Here is a 17837-nt window from a genome sequence, read left to right as displayed (position 1 = left end):
CAGACTCTCGTTGGTTCACCCCAACCTGCATGATCAGCTAGAGAGCAGGCGGCAGCAACAAAATGTAAACGATGGTCACGCTGCTGTGTCACGGGAAATTGATCTGAATGACCCTGTGTATGTGCTAAACTATGGACATGGTCCAAAGTGGATCGCGGGCACGGTGATAGCTAAAGAAGGGAACAGGGTGTTTGTAGTCAAACTAGACAATGGACAAATTTGCAGAAAGCACCTGGACCAAACGAGGCTGTGGTTCACAGATTGCCCTGAACAATGCACAGCAGACACCACCTTTTTCAAGCCCACAACACACACCCAAAGGATCAACGACACCACGCCGGACCAGGAAATCAAACCCATCACGCCCAACAGCCCAGCAAGGCCAGGCTCATCCAGCAGCCCTGCAGGGCCAACAACGCGCCAGCCCAGCGAGGACACAGCCAACACACCAGAACAGACATTTGTACCGAGGCGGTCCACCAGGGAAGAAAGGCTCCCAACCGCCTCACCTTGTAAATAGTTTTCACTTTGACTTTGGGGGGGGGGCAGTGATGTTGTGTATCTGTAAAGCATACACTCCCATATTCCGCCACCAGGGAGCTCATCCCCTGAAGTCCCAAGGGATCCCAGCATCCCTTGGAAGCACTGTATATAAGCCGGCCCCTATAGGCTGTTACTCACTCTGGACTGTCTTATTAAAGACTGAGGTCACTGTTACTTTAACCTCTCTGTGTGCAGCCTCATCTGTGTTAGGAACACAATACAATACATTTAAGTTTTCTGACTAGAGTAGCTTGAAGGCTACTGACAGATAGCAAATACAACGTGCTCTTTTGCAAGTCTAAATTCAATATTTATCTTGCACTGAACTCTGCCTATCATTAGTTGCACTGAAAGCAATGGGCTGATAGGACAGCGACTGCTGGTTTGAACCCTCATTCTGTACTGGATAGACACACTTTGCCAAAATACACAGCTAAGGTAGCACTGATCTCCATTATAAAATAAGGCAGACACCATTTTTTTTTAAACTGAGTAATCTAGGTCAAGAGTCAGGATCCAAAATCAGGAGACCAACAAGATTGGAAAGGAGCAGTAGAGGGATTATGAAGTAAATCAGGAAGTTGTTACTAAGTGACTGCAAACTTGTATTTCGAAAGTTCCGAGAAAAGAATAAGTTGGGGCAAGAGGCAGTGCGATGAGTCATTACTCACTAAACCGTTTCGGTTTCGACTGCTCCGCATTCCTTTGTGCAGTGTGAACAGGATGCTATGAAATATAATTTTGTATGGTGCCTCTAAGGTAGAACTGAGCAGCTGGATTATAAAAAACTGTCCAACAACACTCAAGTCAGAGGAGATTTACGAGGATGTTGCCAGGACCGGAGAATTTTAGCCAGGAGGAAAGATTGGATAGGCTGGAGTTGTTTTCTTTGGAACAGAGGAAGCTGAGGGGAGATTTGATTGAGGTGTATAAAATTATGAAAGAGAGTGAAAAGGAATGACTTATTTCACCTACCAGAGGTGTCAAAACCAGGGGGCATAGATTTTTCACCCAGAGGGTGGTGAGGGTCTGGAACTCACTACTTGAAAGGGTGGTCGAGGTAGAAACCCTCATCGCACTTGAGTATGCACTTGAAGTGCTGTAACCTACAAGGCTATGGACCAACAGCTAGAAAGTGGGATTAGGCTGGATGGCTCTTTTCTGGCCGGCACTGACATGATGGGCTGAATGGCCTCCTTCTGTGCCATAAATTTTTATGATTCTAATGTGCAATAATTATCACTCATGCTAAATATATGTCAGCTGTTTTGATGCATCTTAAATCCTTCAAATGTATATTTAACAGTGGCAAATATCAGATATTACAATATCATGTTGGGATTAAAAATACCTTATTTATAGGAAAATTCATTTAAAAAAAGCTTGAGCTTATCTTTATTCTTGTCACTAAACAGTCTGATGTGGTGTTGCAACTGATTGTGGATATCATACAATCATCCAACATGCCTATCATATTTTTGTGCCAAAACTAGAGAGAAAGGCTAAGGGCTATGGTGCAGAAAACTGATATGAATCATAGAAGTTTATAGCACAGAAGGAGGCCATTTCGGCCCATTGTGTCCCCGTCGGCCAACATGAGGCTATTAGGCCTAATCCCACTTTCCAGCTCTAGGTCCGTAACCCTGCAGGTTACGGCACTTCAGGTGCAGATCCAAGTACTTTTTAAATGTGGTGAGGGTTTCTGCCTCTACCACATAGAAAATAGGTGCAGGAGTAGGCCATTCAGCCCTTCGAGCCTGCACCGTCATTCAATGAGTTCATGGCTGAACATGCAACTTCAGTACCCCCTTCCTGCTTTCTCGCCATACCCCTTGATCCCCCTAGTAGTAAAACCACCCTTTCAGGCAGTGAGTTCCAGACCCCCACAACCCTCTGCGTGAAGAAATGTCCCCTCAAATCCCCTCTAATCCTTCTACAAATTACTTCAAATTTATGCCCCCTGGTTGTTGACCTTTCTGCTAAGGGAAATAGGCCCTTTCTATCCACTATATCTAGGCCCCTCATAATTTTATACACCTCAATGTGGTCTCCCCTCAGCCTCCTCTGTTCCAAGGAAAACAAACCCAGCCTATCCAATCTGTCCTCATAGCTTAGATTCTCCACTCCCAGCAACATCTTCGTAAATCTCCTCTGTACCCTCTCCGGTGCAATCACATCCTTCCTGTAATGTGATGACCAGAATTGCATGCAGTACTCCAGCAGTGGCCTAACTAGTGTTTCATCCAGTTCAAGCATAACCCCCCTGCTCTTGTATTCTATGCCTTAGCTAATAAAGGCAAGCATTCTGTATGCCTTCTTAACCACCTTATCCATCTGACATGCACTCCAAGGTCCCTTTGTTCCTCTACACTTCTCAGTATCCGACCATTTAATGTGTATTCCCTTTCCTTGTTAGCCCTCCTCAAATGCATTATCTCACACTTCTCCAGACTGAATTCCATTCACCACTGTTCTGCCCACCTGATCAGTTGATTGATATCTTCCTGCAGTCCGCAGCTTTCTTCTTCATTATTAAACACACAGCCGATTTTTGTATCATTTGCAAACTTCTTAATCATACCCCCAATATTCAAGTCTAGATCATTGACGTATAACCACAAAAAGCAAGGGAACTAATACTGAGCCCTGTGGAACCCCACTGGAAACATCCTTCCAGTCACAAATACACCCATCAACCTGTGGTTGGATAAAGGTAAGAAAAAGAAGTCAAGAAATAATGGTTTGGTAATGTCAAACTTGGGTTGTTAACAGCCTCATGATTTGAAGGAAGAAAAAAGGCGGGAGCTAAGGAGTTCCACAGTTTTGAGGTCCAGAGAATGAATGAATTCGAGTAGACATTGCAGATGTGCTGGATGACTATGATAAAAGTGGAACTTTGTGACAATACAGATAATAAAGTGAACCATGCTTCTATTATTTTTAATGCAGGGAAGAGGATCTTGGCTGGTCCAAGTCCTAATCTGGCGGGCCGTGACAGGTGAGTTATAATTTTCAAACACTTCCATGACCATAACAAGTCTGCGGGCTGCGCCACCATCAACAAGTTTGCAGGCTGCACCATTTCCACCCCCGTGTTGGGCAATGGTAGCCGACTGAGAGCATGTGCACAGTGCTCGGTGCCTGGCCTGTGGTGGATGGTATAGTTATATGCTGATAGCGCGAGTGCCCACCTTTGTATGCGGGCTGAGGCATTAGTATTTATCCCCTTGTTTTCAGCGAACAGGGATGTGAGGGCCTTGTGATCGGTTTCCAGCTCAGATTTGAGGCCATTCTTCCTGCATCTAACCTGTCCAATCCCGTCAGAATTTTATATGATTTTATGAGATCCCCTCTCATTCTTCTAAATTACAGTGAATATAAACCTAGTCGATCCAGTCTTTCTTTATATGTCAGTCCTGCCATCTCAGGAATCAGTCTGGTGAACCTTTGCTGCACTCCCTCAATAGGAAAATGTCCTTCCTCAGATTAGGAGACCAAAACTGTACACAATATTCAAAGTGTGGCCTCACCAAGGCCCTGTACAACTGCAGTAAGACCTCCCTGCTCCTTTACTCAATTCTTCTCGCTATGAAGGACAACATGCCATTTGCCTTCTTCACTACCTGCTGTACCTGCATGCCAACTTTCAATGACTGATGTACCATAACACCCAGGTCTTGTTGCACCTCCCCCCTTTTTCTAATCTGTCACCATTCAGATAATATTCTGCCTTCCTGTTTTTGCCACCAAAGTGGATAACCTCACATTTATCTACATTATACTGCATCTGCCATGCATTTTCCCACTCACCTAACCTGTCCAAGTCACCCTGCAGCCTCTTAGCGTCCTCCTCACAGCTCACAGTATCCTCCACCTTACTGTCATCTGCAAACTTGGAGATATTACATTCAATTCTTTCGTCTAAATCATTAATGTATATTGTAAATAGCTGGGGTCCCAGTACTGAACCTTGTGGTACCCCACTAGTCATTCTGAAAAGGACCCATTTATTCTGACTCTTTGCTTCCTGTTTGCCAACCAGTTCTCTATCCAGGTCAATACATTACCCCCAATACCATGTGCTTTAATTTTGCACACTAATCTCGTGTGTGGGACCTTGTCAAAAGCCTTTTGAAAGTCCAAATACACCACATCCACTGGTTCTCCCTTGTCCACTCTACTAGTTACATCCTCAAAAAATTCTAGAAGATTTGTCGAGCATGAATCCATGCTGACTTGGACCGATCCTGTCACTGTGTTCCAAATGTGCTGCTATTACATCTTTAATAATTGATTCCAATATTTTCCCCACTACCGATATCAGGCTAACCGGTCTATAATTCCCTGTTTACTCTCTCCCTCCATTTTTAAAAAGTGGCGTTACATTAGCTACCCTCCAATCCGTAGGAACTGATCCAGAGTCTATAGAATGTTGGAAAATGACCACTAATGCATACACTATTTCTAGGGCCACTTCCTTAAGTACTCTGGGATGCAAACTATCAGGCCCTGGGGATTTAGCGGCCTTCAATCCCATCAATTTCCCTAACACAATTTCCTGACTAATAAGGATTTCCTTCAGTTCCTCCTTCTTGCTAGACCCTCGATCCTCTAGTATCTCCGGAAGGTTATTTGTGTCTTCCTTAGTGAGGACAGAACAAAGTATTTGTTCAATTGGTCTGCCATTTCTTTGTTCCCCATTATAAATTCACCCGATTCTGACTGCAAGGGACCTACATTAGTCTTCACTAATCTTTTTCTCTTCACATATCTATAGAAGCTTTTGCAGTCAGTTTTTATGTTCCCTGCAAGCTTCCTCTCATATTCTACTTTCCCCCTCCTAATTAAACCCTTTGCTGTGGTCATATTTTGCGATAAACCAGCATGCTCTATTTTTGGTTAGATGGGGGTCTGATACATGCAGAAACCTATCGCATCTTTACAAGTCTCCAAACCAGGAAATGCACAGAGGTAGAATTCTTGTTTATCCAGTATGTAATGCATATCTCTCATTAGAGGGACACAACCAACCTACTATCCAACACCAGAGAGCTTAGGCGAGGGTAGGAAATAGGCTAGGCGTTTGGACTCCATGCTGATGCAGGGTTACTGCTGGAATTTAAAAAAAATATTCGTTTATGGGATGTGGATGTTGCTGGCAAGGCCAGTATTTATTGCCCATCCCTAATTGCCCTTGAGAAGGTGGTGATGAGCCAATAACTGAGTGGCTTGCTGGGCCATTTCAGAGGGCAGTTAAGAGTCAATCACATTGCAGTGGGTCTGGAGTTACCCAACTGAAACCATGCAACCTAAAAAAACAGACCATTCAAACTTGTCCATATTAAATTTCATCTGCCATTGTTCTGCCAACTTGCATATTAGTAACATCACATTTTCTTCTGCCAATTTTCTGGTGTTATTGAGTGGGTGAGAGAGGAAGATTGGGAAATTATGTCACAGTCCCCACATTACATTTTCCACTGGAAGTGATGATAGACCTACCCAACCACTTAATAACATAAGAAACAGGAGCAGGAGTAGGCCATATATGAATAAGATCATGGCTGAACTTCCATCTCAACTCCATTTTCCCACCCTATCCCCATATCCCGATTCCCTTTGTTTCCAAAAATCTATCGATCTCAGTCTTGAACATGCTCAATGACCCAGCATCCACAGCTCTCTGGGATAGAGAATTTCAAAGATTCACCACCCTTTGACTGAAGAAATTACTCCTCATCTTCATCCTAAATGGCCAACCCCTTATCCTGATACGATAACTCCTAGCTCTGGACTCTCCTGCCAGGGGGCACAGCTTCTTATGAATGCTGGGAAGAGCAGCAGATACTGCGTGGAAGCATTAAAATAATGTGGTACTGACAGAAAGAAATGTGATACACCAAGTCACACTGTCATTATCGGCGTAACAATACTGGAAAGCCAGAATATTACAAGCCAATTTTGCTAGGTAAGGGAAAATGCACAGAAAAACATTCATCCTTACAGCGATGAGTACAATCAGTGCAGGGCTACCAGTGCATTCATCCAGAGAGACAAGAGTTTTCCTTCCTCATAAAAGGCTCCAAATTCTGTTTTTTTTATTCTTCAAGGTTGCCTGCCCCTTTAAGCTGCTGGACGCAGCAGAATCTGGCAGCAGCCGCAGCCAATTCCTGCCCTGTTCAGCAGTGAGCTGGGGAGCAGTGGTAGGAATCCTCCTGGGAGTCTGCTGAAATAAGTAAATAAGGTTGACCCCAGAAACTTTGCTGTGGTCAGCCACGGAGGCACAAAGCAGCTCTGCCAAAATTACAGTCACATTGCTGTCAGTCAGGAAAATCCTGACCATTTTAGTCTGAGCTGCAGGAAGGAAAAGCAAAACTGTAACTATAGATGACCTTGTGTTGCTCCTAGTCTGTAAGGTAGTGGGAATACATAGCTGTGATATCTGTTACGCAACATAGGCATCACAGCACTTTCTTCAGGATAGTAAAACATTGTAATAACAGTAGTGTCACTCCATGTTTTGACAAAGTATTTACAGCACAGCAACAAGCCATTCAACCCAACAGGTCCATGCTGTTGTTTATGCTCCACACTACCCTCCTCCCATCATCCTTCATCTAAGGGGAATAGATAGATATTTCTGCGGCCGCAAACGAGACTCCAGGATGGTATGTTGCCTCCCTGGTGCAAGGGTCAAAGATGTCTCGGAGCTGCTGCAGGGCATTCTGGAAGGGGAGGGTGAACAGCCAGCTGTCATGGTGCATATAGGTACCAACGATATAGGTAAAAAACGGGATGAGGTCCTACAAGCTGAATTTAGGGAGCTCGGAGTTAAATTAAAAAGTAGGACCTCAAAGGTAGTAATCTCAGGATTGCTACCAGTGCCACGTGCTAGTCAGAGTAGGAATAGCAGGATAGTTCAGATGAATACATGACTTGAAGAGTGGTGCAAGGGGGAGGGATTCAAATTCCTGGGGCATTGGAACCGGTTCTGGGAGAGGTGGGACCAGTACAAACCGGACGGTCTGCACCTGGGCAGGACTGGAACCGATGTCTTAGGCGGAGTGTTTGCTAGTGCTGTTGGGGAGGGTTTATACTAAAATGGCAGGGTGATGGGAATTTACGCAGGGAGGCAGAGGGAAGTAAAAAGGGGGCAGAAGCAAAAGGTAGGAAGGAGAAAAACAAGAGTGGAGGGCAGAGAAATCAAGGGCAAAAATCAAAAAGGGCCACATTACAACATAATTCCAAAAGGACAAAGAGTGTTAAAAAAAACAAGCCTGAAGGCTCTGAGTCTCAATGCGAGGAGCATTCGTAATAAGGTGGATGAATTAACTGCGCAGATAGCTGTTAATGGGTATAATGTAATTGGGATTACAGAGACATGGCTCCAGGGTGACCAAGGCTGGGAACTCAACATCCAGGGGTATTCAATATTCAGAAAGGATAAACAGAAAGGAAAAGGAGGTGGGGTAGCATTACTGGTTAAAGAGGAGATCAACGCAACAGTAAGGAAGGACATTAGCGTGGATGATGTGGAATCTATATGGGTAGAGCAGCGAAACACCAAAGGGCATAAAGCGTCAGTGGGAGTTGTGTACAGACCACCAAACAGTGGTAGGGAGGTTGGGGATGGCATCGAACAAGAAATTAGGGACGCATGCAATAAGGGTACAGCAGTTATCATGGGTGACTTTAATCTACATATAGATTGGGCTAACCAAACTGGTAGCAGGACCGTGGAGGAGGATTTCCTGGAGTGTATAAGGGATGGTTTTCTAGACCAATAGGTCAAGGAACCAACTAGAGAGCAGGCCATCCTAGACTATATGCACCACGACAGCTGGCTGTTCACCCTCCTGTCTTGTGTAATGAGAGAGGATTAATTAGCAATCTGGTCCTGTGAGGCCCCTTGGAGAAGAGTGACCATAATATGGTGGAATTCTTCATTAACATGGAGAGTGATATAGTTAATTCAGAGACTAGGGTCCTGAATTAAAGAAAGGTTACTTCGATGGTATGAGACGTGAATTGGCTAGGATAAACTGGCGAATGATACTTCAAGGGTTGACGGTAGATAGGCAATGGCAGACATTTAAAGATCACATGGATGAACTTCAACAATTGTACATCCCTGGCTGGCGTAAAAATAAAAAGAGGAAGCTGGCTCAACCGTGGCTAACAAGGGAAATTAGGGATAGTGTTAAATCCAAGGAAGAGGCATATAAATTGGCCAGAAAAAGCAGCAAACCTCAGGACTGGGAGACATTTAGAATCCAGCAGAGGAGGACTAAGGGTTTAGTTAGGAGGTAGAAAATAGAATATGAGAGTAAGCTTGCAGGGAACATAAAAACGGACTGCAAACGCTTCTATAGATATGTGAAAAGAAAAAGATTAGTGAAGACTAATTTAGGTCCCTTGCATTCAGAATCAGGTGAATTCATAATGGGGAACAAGGAAATGGCAGACCAATTGAACAAATACTTTGGTTCTGTCTTCACGAAGGAAGACACGAATAACCTCCCAAAAATAATAGGGGACCGAGGGTCTAGCGAGAAGGAGGAACTGAAGGAAATCCTCATTAGTCAGGAAATTGTGTTAGGGAAATTGATGGGATTGAAGGCAGATAAATCCCCAGGGCCTGATAGTCTGCATCCCAGAGTACTTAAGAAAGTGGCCCTAGAAATAGTGGATACATTGGTGGTCATTTCCAACACTCTATAGACTCTGGATCAGTTCCTATGGATTGGAGGGTAGCTAATTTAACTCCACTTTTTTAAAAAGGAGGGAGAGAAAACAGGGAATTATAGACCAGCTAGCCTGACATCGGTAGTGGGGAAAATGTTGGAATCAATTATTAAAGATGTAATAGCAGCGCATTTGGAAAGCAGTGACAGGATTGGTCCAAGTCAGCATGGATTTATGAAAGAAAATCATGCTCGACAAATCTTCTAGAATTTTTTGAGGATGTAACTAGTAGAGTGGACAAGGGAGAACCAGTGGATGTGGTGTATTTGGACTTTCAAAAGGCTTTTGACAAGGTCCCACACAAGAGATTAGTGTGCAAAATTAAACCACATAGTATTGGGGGTAATGTATTGATGTGGATAGAGAACTGATTGGCAGACAGGAAGCAAAGTGTAGGAATAAAACAGGTCCTTTTCAGAATGGCAGGCAGTGACTAGTGGGGTATCGCAAGGTTCAGTGTTGGGACCACAGCTATTTACAATTTACATTAATTATTTAGATGAAGGAATTGAATGTAATATCTCCAAGTTTGCAGATGACACTAAGCTGAATGACAGTGTGAGCTGTGAGGAGGATGCTACGAGGCTGCAGCGGGACTTGGACAGGTTAGGTGAGTGGGCAAATGCAGTATAATGTAGATAAATGTGAGGTTATCCACTTTGGTGGTAAAAACAGGAAGGCAGAATATTATCTGAATGGTGACAGATTAGGAAAAGGGGAGGTGCAACGAGACCTGGGTGTCATGGTACATCAGTCATTGAAAGTTGGCATGCAGGTACAGCAGGCACTGAAGGCAAATGGTATGTTGGCCTTCATAGCGAGAGGAATTGAGTATAGGAGCAGTGAGGTCTTACTGCAGTTGTACAGGGCCTTGGTGAGGCCACACTTTGAATATTGTGCACAGTTTTGGTCTCCTAATCTGAGGAAGGACATTCTTACTATTAAGGGAGTGCAGCGAAGGTTCACCAGACTGATTCCCGGGATGACAGGACTGACATATGAGGAGAAACTGGATCGACTTGGCTTATATTCAATGGAATTTAGAAGAATGAGAGGGGATCTCACAGAAACATAAAATTCTGACGGGATTGGACAGGTTAGATGCAAGAAGAACGTTCCTGATGTTGGGGAAGTCCAGAACCAGGGGTCACAGTCTAAGGATAAGCGGTAAGCCATTTAGGACCGAGATGAGGAGAAACTTCTTCACCCAGAGAATTGTGAACCTGTGGAATTCTCTACTACAGAAAGCTGTTGAGGCCAATTCGTTAGATCTATTCAAAAGGAAGTAAGATGTGACCCTTACGGCTAAAGGGATCAAGGAGTATGGAGAGAAAGCAGGAATGGGGTACTGAAGTTGCATGATCTGCTGTGATCTTTTGAATGGTGGTGCAGGCTCAAAGGGCTGAATGGCCTACTCCTGCACCTATTTTCTATGTAACCCCATCAACATATCCTTCCATCTATTCCTTTCTCCTTTATGTATTCATCTTGCTTCTGCTTAAATGCATCTATGCTATTCGCCTCAAATACTCGCTGTGGTAGCAAGTTCTACATCTTAACCATACTCTGGGCAAAGAAGTTGTTCCTGAATTCCGTATTGGATTGATTAGCGACTAACTTATATTTATGGCTCCTAGTTCTGGTTTCACCTGCAAATGGAAACATCATCTCTGCGTCCATCGTATTGAACACTTTGATAATCTTAGAAATCTTCATCAGGTCACCCTGCAGTTTTCCTTTTTCTTGAGGAACAAGTCCCAGCCCGTTCAATCTTTCCTGATAGATGTATCCTAGCAGTTCTGGTATCATTCCAGTAAATTTTTTTTGAACCTTCTCCAGTGCCTCTATATCATTTTTATAATATGGAGACCAGAACTGTTAAGGTGATTATCAAATAAAGAAATGGGTCATAATCAGGTGATTAAAGTTCGTGAAGTCACTGCAGCAGACAGTGTTTTAGACAAGTATGTGGTTGATGAGTTGTTACTAAGCAGTCTGATGTGGTGTTGTAACTGATTGTGGATTACATACAATCACCGGTTGATGAATTCAGATGGGAGGAAAAGCAATGTGTGAGGAGGACACGAAAAATCTGCAAAAAGACATAGACAGGCTAAGTGAGTGGGCAGAAATTTGGCAGATGGGAGTATAATGTTGGAAAGTGAGAGGTTCTGCACTTTGGCAGAAAAAAAAATCAAAGAGCAAGTTATTATTTAAATGGAGAAAAATTGCAAAGTACTGCAGTACAGCGAGACTTGGGGGTACTTGTGCATGAAACACAAAAGGTTAATATGCAGGTATAGCAAGTGACCAGGAAGGCCAATGGAATCTTGGCCTTTATTGCAAAGGGGATGGAGTATAAAAGCAGGGAAGTCTTGCTACAGTTATACAGGGTGTTGGTGAGGCCACACCTGGAATATTGCGTACAGTTTTGGTTTCAATATTTGAAAAAGGATATACTTGCTTTGGAGGCAGTTCAGAGAAGATTCACTAGGTTGATTCCGGAGATGAGGGGGTTGAATTATGAGGAAAGGTTGAGTAGTTTGGCCCTCTACTCATTGGAATTCAGAAGAATGAGAGGTGATCTTATCGAATTGTATAAGATTATGAGGGGGCTTGACAAGGTGGATGCAGAGAGGATGATTCCACTGATAGGGGAGACTAGAACTAGGGGGCATAATCTTAGAATAAGGGGCTGCCCATTTGAAACTGAGATGAGGAGGAATTTCTTCTCTCAGAGGGTTGTAAATCTGTGGAATTCGCTGTCTCAGAGAGCTGTGAAAGCTGGGTCATTGAATAAATTTAAAACAGAGATAGATAGTTTCTTAACCGATAAGGGATTAAGGAGTTATGGGGAGCAGGCAGGGAAGTGGACCCGAGTCCATGATCGAATCAGCCATGATCATATTGAATGGCAGAGCAGGCTCGAGGGGCTGTATGGCCTACTCCTGCTCTTATTTCTTATGTCCTTATGTTACCTCTGCTGCCCTGTTGAGGTGGTGTTACTGATAGCTATTGTATAATGCAACAGAAGTGAAGAAATGTCCGGCAAACTGTGCATACACATTTAATTGTGGCGGTGGTATCCTTTTTTTTTTAAAAAGGTGAGTCATAGGATACAGTATTTTATCCCATGTACAATATGTTATCAGGGTCACTGATTCACAATGATTGAGCACGTCAAAATGGCCTTGATTACTGTTTCAATTGTGTTTCATTATATAGCTAATTTTATCACTTACATTTTTACATGCACAAGGTAGAAAGGAAGATGGTAGAGAAGATGTTCCAAGTTGCAGGTAGAGAGGAGTAGGTTGTGGGTTCTCCATTTAGCAGTACTCGAGAGTTGATGAGGGATCATGCCAGTTGATACCATTGGGAGGATAGCCCTGCCGGTTGGGAGCTGGAATCATGGGCTGCGAGAGGATTTGGAGGTGCAAGGGTCTGGGAGAACTGGCACTGGAGTTGTGGGATGCTGGCGTGCTGGGAGGTAATGATGCTTGGGAGCACCGAATGAGGAGGGCGATGTGAGATGGCAATACTGGGATGTGGGAGGAGTGGGAATGCAAGTTAAAATACAGTCAACTTAGCTTTGCTGTTCAATCCTTGACTCGCTATAAATTACCGAGATACTGGGAAGGTAAAGGCACAATGAATTCATGACCTGAGTCATATTTTTGGGACAAGGCTTAATGCTGGACAGTCAAGTGACTCCCCATAGGGAGGAAAGAATTGAAAGGAGAGTGGCCAGTAATACAGGAGCAGAAGTCAATGAGCAAGTCTGCCACCTTCTCTGTTGGGAAAAGGTATAAATCAAGAATATGAACAGCTTCCCACCAAAAAATGTGAGGGCTTGTAATAGTCGTTAACTGAAAAATAGAAGCCCATAAAGTCACTTTTTCAGCAAAGTTTGCACATGCAGTCTGAAAAATTATAAACTGAATTGGAAAATTCAACCAGTTCTTTCCAAAATACTGGAAGATTTCCTTGTGCTAATTGTTCTTTCACATTATTGACACTATTCTTATTGCTGTTGGCTCACGGAGGAACTCACCATTATATCACCTTTTAGCAGCTGGGCTGGCTCTATCGAAATGCATATGCGGCTTTGATTTTCTGGCCCAACATTACTAAGAAAAGAAAAGTGAACAATGTAACTTTTACGCAAGGGCAACAGCACTGAAAATGAAAAATCACTAAGGTTTACAATATTAAAACAAAATAAGACTTACTAGATTCCTGAAGTGTACACTGGTTGCATTGCTTGGTAAATTTTTAGAAATGGGCGGCAAACTGCAAAATAAAAAGTATAAAGTAAGAATTTCTAGCATTTAAAACTTTTGAAGTAGTTTACGTACATCAAATAAAATGTTAATGGGTACAGATCTGTATATATTGTCTTTAACATGTGTCTATATTATAGAACGCCCATCAAATTAGCTTTACAAAGGAGTGGTAATTTGATGCACATTTGTATCTTAAATGGGACCTTTTTTGGCTGAACAAATTCTTCTTGCCCTGATAAATTAGCAATTGTTTTTTTTTAGAATTAAGGTCATTTTTATCATTGAAATAAACAGACCATTTCTCTTTCTATACACTCTCTGGACATACAAAATCTAATTTAGAGACAAAAGTGGTGAATTTGGACCGACCAAGATCCTGGCACTTACACCAGAATTGTGAGCTCCAGGGCTCTCCACTACTGATCCAGCCGGAGTGGGGTAAGGAGTTCAGCATCTACTCTGCATGGGGCTGATCTTGGGTGCCTGCCTTGCCGTAAATGCTTGAAACTCCAATCCGATTTTCCATCACCAGTGCCCAGCGTACCAGCCTTCAAACTTACACAGGATATGAGGATATGGAACTCCCAGCTCAGGAGCCACTGCTCTCGGCACTTCCCCCTCCTCAACAGTGGCCTTGTTGAGGGTGTGTGCAGGCGCAAAGCTACAGAAAAGTCCAGAACAAGTCCGGGACGTAGCATATCCAGATCTAATCAAAGTCACAATGGGAGCTGGCTGGAATGCCAAACAATTTCAGCTTCAAGTGCTTTAGTAAGCCTGTCACAGCCACCTCTGGTCTACGTACTGTAGAGAAGGATTGGGCAGCAGTGGAGCAGGAACATAAAGCTGCGGTTCCCAGACCCAGCACAACTCCAAGAAACACAGTAGCAAAAGACAAACAATACTCGCAAACTTTTCATCTTTCTGTTCACAGGTTGTTTTCTAAAAAATAAATCTGCTAATTTTGGGATAACTATCTATGACTCAACTGGCTGGTGTGATAGGTGCAAAAGAATAAGAGCAATCTCAGGATCAAAAACTAGAAGTTAGCTAACAGTTTCTCTCTTCTAACAAAGCATTAGTTTCATTAATGGCACTTTTAGCTTTTTAATGTTCGTTGAAGGGCATTCATCAGTTGTGCCCATATTCATCATGGAAATAATTAGCATTTAAAACTTCAAAGCAAATTTCAGTTTTTCGTAACACTACAAAAATTAGTGTCATCATTTTATATTTAGCTTTGCTGTGCAGAGTTTTCTTAAGCGAAATCAGCTGGTTCTCTAAAACTGAACCTGGCTAAACCAGTTGAAGAATCATTGAGTCACAGCACCTAAAGGTACAGCATGAACATCACGATGATGGTAATGAGATGATTCTGAGGCTTGTAAGGACTAAAAAGGGTTGATCTTGCCCTTTAACTGCCATTGTTTAATTATTAAATATCTATTTTCCTATTTTCCACCTATTTCAAAGTATTACCTCCTCCAGTATCAAAGCTGGGAATGCCATGCAAAATAACAAAGTGCAGAAACAACGGAGTGGTGTTCATTTTCACTGAACCGGACAGCAGACCATTTAAAAAATGGACATACCTAAAGAGAAGAACACATTGTAAAGTTAGTTTGACCTGTTGTACTTAATATTTACTTTAATCTTTCAAGTAACAAAAATGAGTGTACATGCAATATCATGAATTAACTGATGAGAGATGTGGTGAGCAAGGAGTCACTACATTCCTGTTAACAGGAAACAGAATAAGTTCCTGAGAGAAGAGGTCCTTTCTGGTGGTAGGGGTAGGTAATTGTAATGAATCATGGGCAACAGTGGTCTCCTGAAACTTGCTTGCTTGGCTGAGGGAGCTTGAAAACAATTTTTGCATTTTTCCTGAATTAGCTACAATTTTTTTTCTGGTTTCTTTGCCGTTCTCGGGACACAGCACGGTGAGGATCTGGGTGAATAGTGCACAAGGTTGAATCATTGACTATATGGGGCCAACTGGATAGGCTTGATGGTCTTCTCACATCCTTCAGGTGCTCTATTTGTCTGATGTGAAAGCACACACATTGATCTTAACCCATGATTAGCAGGATCTTTAGTTACTGTTCAATTTCTACACCAAACTAAAACATTCAATAAAAGTTTTGGTTTATTTCAATGCTATAATTAAATAATTTTTCTATAGTCCTCTAGAATTCTGTTTTAGTTTTTGCTGATAGGTGTGGGGCAGTTCAGGGGACAAATCTGTGTGAAATGCTTGCTCAATACAGACCGGTTCAAGCCTGCTTCCTTAAAAATCCTATTTCAAAACCTGAGGTCATCATCAGATTTGGGAGTCAAAGCGTTTCAAGTGGTAGCAGATCAACTTACACAGAGGGACATTAATGCACTTCCAAAAAGACATGCTCGCGACAGAGCCTTATTTCCCCTTTAAGTTATGAAGTTTACTTAAAACCACTGAGTTATTGCTTGGGCTCCACCCAAAATGTATTAATGCACAAAAGCTTCAGCACTGCCAGAACGACTGCCGATGACATAACTGTGACCCTCAGGCAAAGGAGGAGGATGATGTCAACTACTAAATTAAATCTGCAAAAACACAGGAATTTGAGAGACTGTTTCCAGAATACCAACAGTCCCCCGGTCCTTTATATTTCTGTGATCCTCTTCAACATTTCACACTTACAAATGATCGTTTTGCTTTGAGTACAGAATAGTCTCAAAACCTTTTAATGGCTATTAAAAAGCATTTACTAGTCAATAGTACAAATATAAACTTGCAGCTTTAGTCAGGAATTAATGGCTACACTCTTGGGAATTTCCATTATTAGAAATTGAAAACCTGAATGCAATTTTAACAACTTTTCAGACAAATGGTTAAAAAGCAACTCATTGCCTTAATACTTTGATGCTTGAACCAGACAGACTCAAAGTACTCCAGAGCAGTACTGAGGATTGACCTGTCAGCCTTGGCCGTTCATGGGGTCGGTCACTGGGGGCTTGAAGATTTTTCCCATGCAGCTCCAGATAAGTCTGAAAGTCAATGCCATATTGGGCACAGCAGTCCTAGGTATGAAACAGCAGGAAACTTACTCGCGCTTTGCTAAAAAGCTGATTATTTCTCAAATATCCCTAGGCACACATGTAAGCCTGGGCTCTTGCCAATCTGTGCCTAATTTTTCCAGGTTTAGATAAGTGAAATATGTCCCTACAAAGAAATTGTGCACTCCATATCAAGCAAGCAAAAACCTTGATCATGTGAATTCCTAAACAACTTGGTTTTGAAATGCAAATATGATGAAGGGTTTCCACCCATATCAAACACCAGCTCAGTAAAAGCAAATAAATATTTTTAAAATACACTTCAGCCTACGCTTTCCAGCCCAACCTCCTGCCAGTTGTCTGGCAGATCTGGAGCAGATGGGACCAGAAAAGTACTTGGGGACTGTCTCTGGAGGGTGGGCTAGCAGCATAAAGTTAAGTAGGCAGGCTGATACAAAATACATTAAAATAAGGGAAATATTGTCTCCACTGTGTTTCTTACCTTTCACCCTGTTTGACGATGCCAACACTACCTATTCGTTCTGACAAAAGGTCGACCTGAAACAATGGGCTGGATTTTACCAACCTCGGCGGGTCCATGGTGGCCGATGTCAGTGGCGGCTCCAGCCCAATGTCCAAAATGATTTTCCTCTGATTGGGCTTATTAAGCCCGCCCAGCATGTTTGCCGGCCAATTGAAGGAAGTGGATCTAATGACGTCATTTGATGACGCGTCATCAGTGATTTCCTTAAAGGGACCATGTGCAAATTTATTTTGACAGTTGTGCTGTCAGTGTTCTACAGCATTGAGGTGCTGCAAACACTGCACAGGGCTGCACCCAGGCTCTCCCACGACTCGCTCCATACGCTTATGGAGGGAGTCACAGCATGCAGGGAGATTCTCTTCCCTTCCAATGAGCAGAAGAGACCTCCCCAGGAGATCAACATAGCCTGGTTGCACATTGCACAGGAGGACACAAGCAGGGATGTCATCAGGAGGACCTGGCTACAGTGGCGCAAACCTTTCAACGTAGATCATGAAATGTTACTGCAAAGTCACACTCAATCTCATCCTCCTGTACCACTCATCACATCCCCATTACTCTGCCTTCCCTACCCTACTCCTGCACATCCTTACTCACACCAACTTATCTTACACCTCCACCCATCCCTCTCTATCTACATTATCACGTCCCCATCTCATTAGCCATGCCTCACACTCATCCTC

General features: G+C 42.9%; 1 protein-coding gene across 8 annotated transcripts in view; it reads right to left on the bottom strand.

Annotated features, from left to right (window-relative positions):
- LOC139264547 (tensin-3-like) overlaps positions 1–17837 on the bottom strand; it is a 548053-nt gene that overhangs the window by 145425 nt on the left and 384791 nt on the right. For all 8 annotated transcript variants that reach the window (XM_070881176.1, XM_070881175.1, XM_070881177.1 and 5 more), the window contains 3 exons: positions 15051–15163; positions 13521–13581; positions 13343–13418 (listed from right to left, as the gene is read on the bottom strand). In XM_070881176.1, the coding sequence (XP_070737277.1) occupies positions 13343–13418; positions 13521–13581; positions 15051–15163 (250 nt within the window). The remainder of the gene's footprint in view (positions 1–13342; positions 13419–13520; positions 13582–15050; positions 15164–17837) is intronic.

Source organism: Pristiophorus japonicus, chromosome 5 (assembly GCF_044704955.1).
Source record: "Pristiophorus japonicus isolate sPriJap1 chromosome 5, sPriJap1.hap1, whole genome shotgun sequence".
Lineage (NCBI taxonomy): Eukaryota > Metazoa > Chordata > Chondrichthyes > Pristiophoridae > Pristiophorus > Pristiophorus japonicus.
The sequence above is the reverse complement of the archived record's forward strand: the minus strand, read 5'-3'. Positions and strand labels throughout refer to the sequence as shown.